Source organism: Cricetulus griseus, chromosome 2 (assembly GCF_003668045.3).
Source record: "Cricetulus griseus strain 17A/GY chromosome 2, alternate assembly CriGri-PICRH-1.0, whole genome shotgun sequence".
NCBI classification, from domain to species: Eukaryota; Metazoa; Chordata; class Mammalia; order Rodentia; family Cricetidae; genus Cricetulus; species Cricetulus griseus.
Window position 1 is genome coordinate 99,277,912 of NC_048595.1, and position 7,212 is coordinate 99,285,123.

Here is a 7,212-nt window from a genome sequence, read left to right on the forward strand (position 1 = left end):
CTTGTAGTCTGTTCTCTCTTTCTACCATTGGATCTGGGGCTGGAACTCAGGTTGTTGGACTTGGGAGCAAGTGTCTTAACCACTGAACCATCTCAACAGCTAAGAGTAGTTTTTAAGGTTACAGTATGAAATGATGCTAAGTTTTCAGGTTAGGGAAAAACACCAACAGCATTTGAAAGGGGATGGAATTTCTTTGTTAGTTCAGATTTTATTCTTTAGCTTTAATCTTTTTTGTCCTGAAAAATCTAAGAAGCAGCTGTCGTGTTTCTAAAGCCAGGGTGAATTGGATGTTTTAACTGGGTTATATAGATAGCTTTGTTGCTCTATCAAGAATTTTTGAGCTAGAGGTTCCCTAAGTTCCCAGTGGCTGTGTACTGCAGGATCATATTACAAAGTAGCAGCCTGCTTGCACTCTGTCAGCCCCTTTATTGATCTCTGAACAGATAGTAAATCTTCAGTCTTGTTCGTCACCAGTCTGTTGATGTTCCTCTTCCTCAGCATAGGTGAGCTGTTTCATCCTGACTGTTGGCTTGTGTCCCTTCTCTCTTGTGTTTTCTTATTTGTGTATTGAGTGAGCAGTGGCACACTGGCTGTCTTGTTTGCACATGTTTTATTTGGCAATCAGAGTATTTTGAAAATGTAGTTTATGGTAGTTGCTAACAATAAAAATATAGTAATTTATATTAAAATATTTTGGGAAAAGGACCCGACTGTATTGATGTCAGTGACCAGGGAGGGACACATACTTGCTTGGCTTCATCAGTGTACCTCACTCATTTGTTAACTAGATTAATTTTGTCTGTGTGCATTTTAGTTTATACTCTGTGTCAGAGCCAATAGGTTCTGATCTAGGACCCTTTCTCTGCACTCACTCTTCCTGAACATCTCTGTCCCCATGGAGTGAGACAGTCTGATGCCAGAGGATGACCCTGCATGCTGGATTCTCCTTCCTCATTCTCCCAAGTGCTGGGATTGTAGGTGCATGTCACCGTGCGACTAGTTGCTTTTGTAGGTTTTTTTCTTCAAGTTTAGAGATTGTCTGACTTTCATTGTTGAATTAGTTGTTTCTTTGTATTTTAGTCATTCTTTCTGGTTTATCTGGTTTGATGGCTTGAAATATTTTTTAACTTTATTTTTATTTGATATGAATTGGTGTTTTGCCTGCATATATGTCTGCGTGAGGGTGTCAGATCTTGGAGTTGCAGGCAGTTGTGAGCTGCCATGTGGGTGCTGGCGATTGAACCCGGGTCCTCTAGAATTACAACCAGTGAGTGCTTTTCAGCCTCAGCTCTGGCTTGAAAGAATTTTTTAGCAGTGTATGCTAATTAAGACTATCTGCTTGTAGTGATCCTAATTGATATTTGAGTCTTAATGTGTCTCCAGAACTAAGCTGTTATTGTATTTTAAATATAAATGATAGAGACAGAATTGCCTTGTTTCCCTTTTGATTGTGAACATGTAACAGCATTGGTATTTCCTCACACTTGGGACACTTCCATTGCTTTCACCTCTTCCTGGGGTTTGTTCTGTCTCACCCTTCACCCTGTTGCTGTCATTTACTAAAGCTCCTTGCAGGAATATTTTTCTTGTCCTGTTCCTTTCGGGTCATCACGGGTTTTGCCATCCGGCTCGTTGTTATCCCCACCCCCAAACCCCCACCTCCCAGCTGCACCTTACTGCTCACTTTTGTGCCTGTGGACAGTCCATTAATAGTCTACATGATTGCAGCTTAAAATCCACTTGGATTTAACAAACATAGTAAGTAAAAACAGCCCACCATAGGATCTCCTCCATCCTTCTTGGTAATGACACAAGTCAGTCTTATAGTTACAGAGTATGAAAACATTTACAGAGACATGTTTCTGTCCCATTACCCTTTTAAGGGTAATTACTACGAATAGTTTGTATTTTCAGTTTTTATGATTTTTTTTTTCTTCTGAGGCAGGGTCTCTCTATGTAGTCCCAACTGTCCTGGAACTTGTATAAATCAGGCTGGCCTCAATCTCACAGAAATCTTCCTGCTTTTGCCCCCCAGGTACTAAGATTAAAGGCATGCCAAGCTTGATTGTTATTATAAATAAGAACCTAGTATATTTATTGTTTTGAAGTTTGCCTTTTTTTTTTTTTTAAATAGACAATTTAGTAGTCTATTTTGGTGGCTTTTCCACACCAGTAGTTTTCAGGGGAGCTGTAAATAGTCCATAGGAAGGAACAGAGTTGCATTCAGTCATTCTTCTGTTGATGATACCAGAAAGCTTTTCCTGGGAACAAACAAGACAGTTTTGGGAAACCTGGAGAAAGGATGTTGATACTGCTAACTTTCTCTGTTGATACAGGAGTGACAACTTGGGCCTGGGAGATGGCTCAGTGTGTAGGAACACTGGCTGTGTAGTGAAGGTCTAATTTCAAATCCTCAGGGGGGAAAATCCCTAATAAAAAGCCTGGCATGTACTTATAACCCTAGTGCTGTGGAGTGTAGACAGGAGGTTTGCTGGAGCTTGCTGACCACCAGACTAGTTCCAAGTTTAATGCAAATCCTTGTCTCCAGGGCAAAGGGCTGAAGGTGATAAACATCCCACATGGCTTGCATGTGTGCATGGGAACAAGCACTGGCACCCACCCTCCAGTATCAATTTGACTATTTCCATGCTAGACAGCATTAAATTTTTACCTCATGCAAACTGTGTGACAACCTGTTTTGTAGGTAACATACCTTTTGTAGTATGTTGTATTGCCTATGTGTCATGCACATGTTACTAGCTTTTTCATTTGTTTAATCTTAACCCTCAGAAGTGCCCTGTAACTTTCATCTAAGCTGATAATATTACTCCTATTTTCCAGTGAGAGAGGCATATCATTTGTTGAACAACTTTCCTATGCTTACACAGTCTGCAAATCTCCAACCTGCATTTTGACAGGACTCCAAAGTGGGCTGTCCTCCAGAGACAACTGAAAACACCCTTCTGTATCTTGCTGGGATTGTAAAATGATACAATCACTTTGGCAACTGATAGTTCCTCATGAGGTTGAATAGAGGTGTCATATGACCTTGTTTAACTGTGGCAACATGAAGAAAAGTGTTTGGAGGAGAACTGTATCATCTGGACAGATACTAGCACTACCAGTAGGTCAAGAAAGATGAGTGTTCAGAATTGACCAATGGGTTTTGCACTCGGTCAGCAGGCTCTGTGAACATGACAGATAGCATCTGTATTTTGTGTTTCTACCATAACCCCATGGATGAAAAGGCTATCTGACTGTAATTTTTCTATTTTCTTGTCATTTTTCAGCTCTTACTTCTTTGTGTTCCCTAATTTTTGTAAATTTTGGGTTCCATGCCTGGATTTTTAGTCTGCTCTCTGTCTCCTGGGTTTTACACTTCTTTGAAGTCCTGAGAATCGAACTAGGTAGGCTTCGTGACTGAGACCTCTGGAAGAACAGTCGGTGCTCTAAACCTCTGAGCCATCTCTCCAGCCCCACGTGCTTTTTTTTTTTTTTTTTTCTATTTAAAAACTTTAATTTTCAGGTGGACCGGTGGCTTATTGTTGCAGGGCAAAATGGAGCTGGAGGAGGCCATGAGTTGGTACACTAGCCTGGTCAATCTGGCTGTCTTCCCACACCTGACTATGGTACTTCTGGCCATCGGCATGTTATTCACCACCTGGTTGTTGATTTATGAGGTCATAACCATCAAGCACACATGCAATATTTACAAAGAGCTCCTCATCTTCTTGCTGGCCTCACTCTTCATGGGCTTTGGAGTCCTCTTCCTCCTGCTCTGGATTGGCATCTATGTATGAGTTTCCAAGGGTACCCACCAGGCAGCTTCACGAAGTCCCTGCTTTTGTAAATGAATTATTTACATTGCTACAAGTATCCCACCTTCTGTTTACAATAAAGGCAGGTGTGTGAAAAAAATTTATTTTTCATTTTACATACCACCTCCCCTTCTCACACTTTCTTACTCTTTACAAAATGCCATTTGCCTTTTCTCCTGCAGTACCTCTGATCCAGGTTGTTCCTGTGGTCCCAGCATCTTCTGCTCCCTAAGATGGGATTGTGTGTATTTGTACTGTTAGACCCCCGAAAACTCAAGTATTCGGGGTCCCAGGCCACGTTCGCGGTCACCCCAATCACCAGGCGGATTCGAGAGCTTGCTGCAAACTGCATGAGGCTTTATTGTAATTTAACGAGTTAACCCCATGTTAGCTCGGGTCTTTCACCCACCCGCTGGCGGACGGCTAGAAAAGACGGCTTGAATCCGCTGCGCATAGATCTTTATAGGGCAGCGTAAGGGGAGTGTCTAGGGGTACGCACAGGCTCACGATTGGTGTGCTCCAGGCTTGGAGGGCTTGCCCTGTGTTGATTGGTCAACTGGTTGTTATGGCCCATAGGCCCTCCCAGGGTGGTTGCTATGCTCTCTACGTCATTGCTGTGCGCTTGTCTGTAAAGCACACCCAGGGTCGTAAAGCATAGCGCCACCAGCTAACCTCTGATTGGCTCCTTGTCACGAGACAGGCATCTGACTTTCTAGTGACTAGGTTCTGATGGGTTCCTTGTCACGAGACAGGCATCTGACCTCTACAAGTGACCAAGGCAGGTTTATGGCAAGCACGTGTTCGGCTGTTATGGCTGCCAAAAGGAAGCTGGTTCCTTCAGTACCTTTGACTCCTTTGGTGATTTGTGAAACATGTAGGCTCCTCTCTAAGGGAATATTCATCTTAAAATTATTATTTAGGGACTGGAAGAGTTCTCATAAAGTTAAGAATTCTTGCTCTGCAGGCATGAGAACCTGAGTTTGAATCCCTAGCACCTACATAAAAAGCCAGACAAGCTTCATGGGACTGAAACCCCAGCACAGCCCATGGGGTGGGGGGCTTGGGGGGATGCAGAGACAGGCAGATCCTGACATCTCTGTGGCCAGCCAGAGCAGTAGAAACAACTTCTAGTTCAGCAGTAGACCCAGACTTGAGGCAGTAATGTGAAGAGTGATAAAGGAAGATGCCTGGCATCCTGCTGTGGCCTCCACATGGGCACATGCACCTGCTTACTCATGTGCATGCCCCAAATACAGACAGCGAATAAAGTCACTTGTGTGTATGAGTGTCTGGAGGCCAGAGAGTGATGCTGGGGATCTTAATTGTTCTCTACCTCAGTTTTTGAGACAGGGACTTTCATTGACCTGGACTTAGCATTTCTGCTACACTGGCCAGGCAACAACCTCAGCCAGAGAATCCATTTTTGTTCTCTCAGTGCTAGGGTTACTAATGTGTGCTACCTTGCATGGTTTTTATGTGGGTACTGGGGATCTGAACTTGCATCTTCATGTTTGTTCTGCAAACACTTTACCCACTGAGCCTTCTCTCAGCCCTCATAGCATATTCACTCATCCATAATGAAGAGTGTGTGTGTGTGTGTGTGTGTGTGTGTGTGTGTGTGTGTGTGTGTGTGTGTGTGTATGTATGTGTGTATGTGTGTATGTGTGTGTGTACAGTTGCAGGCATGGATATATATGGAGTTCAGAGGGTAGCCGCAGGTGTCAGTTCTTGCCTTTCACCTTGAGATAGGGGTTTCTTTGTTTTTCCTCTGGATACAATAGGCCAGCTTGCCCATGAGCTTCTGGGATTCTCCTGTCTCTGCATCCCATCACCCTATAGGAGTGCTGGGATTACAGATGCCAGTGTTCCTTATCTGGTTTTTATGTGGGTTCTGGGGATTCTACTTCAGATTCTCATGCTTGAGTGTCAAGCACTTTTGCCTACTAAACCACTTTCCCCGCTCTGACTTCTAATTTTCAATACTCCTGTTTTATCTTCCCAACTGCCAGAATTCCAGCCTTGTTTCATTTATTTTAATACTCTCTTTTAGATGAGATTTTCTAAATCACCTGTTTGGAGTTTTCATTTTCTTCAGGACTGATGGAGCTAAGGTTGTGTTGATGGCCCCAACTACAGTCATTAGATAGTGTTCTGCAAGGAGCTTCCAGCAATATCTGATCTTTCTGTCAGGTTAAATACAGGAGATGAACTGTTGTCTGGTTTCTTTTTGAAGCTACTTGGTGTGTGTGCTCATAACTGTCAGTTCTTACAGTTCTTTTGCCAGTCTAACAGTCTCCAATATTCTGTGTTAATAATAAACTAGTTATAAGAATACTACTTAATAGTGTGTGTGTGTGTGATCTGAGGACAGCTTGCAGGAGTCCTTTCCTACTGTATGGGTCCTGGGATTGAACTCAAGATTGTCAGGCAGCAAGTACCTTTACGACTGAGCTATCTTACCAACCTAATTTTATTTATTCTTATGAGATTGTTTTCTTGTTTTGCTTTATTCTGTTTTTACTTTTGAGACAGTCTCACTATATAATCCTGGCTGGCCTGGAGCTCAATGTATAGACTGGGCTGGTCTTGAACTCACAGAGATCTGTCTGATTCTGTCTCCCAAGTGCTAGGATTAGATATGCACCACCATGTCTAGTTTCTGTGTGCTAACTTTTCATTCATGGCTTTATGTTTATACTGGCTTTTCAAAAGATTGGGACAGGGCTTCATATCTCAGTAGTGGAGCACTTGCATAGACTGCATGAGACCCTGTGTTCAACCCCTAGCAATAAAAGCACATTAACAATCCCCACCACAACATGTACACACATAGATCTTATTTTTCCTGGCTGGCCTGGAACTCCATATATAGATCAGATTTGATCTGGTGTGATTGTGGTCATCTTCCTGTTTCTGCATTCTTTCTTCTTTGAGATTATATATTCAAAACAAAACAAAAACACTCTACTTTTCTCCTTAAGAGTTGCTTCTTTTACTTCCTTTCTTCCCCTCCCTCTCCCTCTCTCTTCAGAGTCTCACTATATAGCCTTGGCTAGCCAGGAACTCTTTATGTAGACCAGGCTGGCCTCGAACTTGCAGAGATTCACTTGCCTCTGCCAACCAAGAGCTAGATATAGAGCTTTTAATTACCATTTTGTGTATGTTGTGAAGTAAGAACCAAAAACTTTAGGAAAAAAAGCCCCAGGTGATTAGACTTGTGTAGTGGTCAATGCCTATGGTCAGCTCTAGAGGATGAGCACAAGCTCAAGGCAAGCTTTGGTAACATAGAGTCCTACAGATAAACCCCACAACAATTATGTGTTCCAATATATTTGTGTTTAGAGTAACATATATTTCATGTCTTTGTGGTTTTTGTTTTGTTTTATTTTGAGAC

At 42.5% G+C, this 7,212-nt stretch overlaps 1 protein-coding gene across 1 annotated transcript; it reads left to right on the top strand.

Moving 5' to 3' along the window:
- Window positions 1–3,383: 3,383 nt before the first annotated feature.
- Window positions 3,384–4,138, top strand: LOC100774680 (transmembrane protein 258). The gene has a single exon (XM_027403611.2). It carries the CDS (start codon window positions 3,558–3,560, stop codon window positions 3,798–3,800), a length of 243 nt encoding a protein of 80 aa, XP_027259412.1. The 5' UTR covers window positions 3,384–3,557; the 3' UTR covers window positions 3,801–4,138.
- The last annotated feature ends 3,074 nt before the right edge of the window (window positions 4,139–7,212 follow it).

What these genes read in the sequence shown, in the direction of transcription:
- LOC100774680 (XM_027403611.2), top strand. Translation starts at nt 3,558, where the DNA reads ATGGAGCTGGAGGAGGCCATGAGTTGGTACACTAGCCTGGTCAATCTG.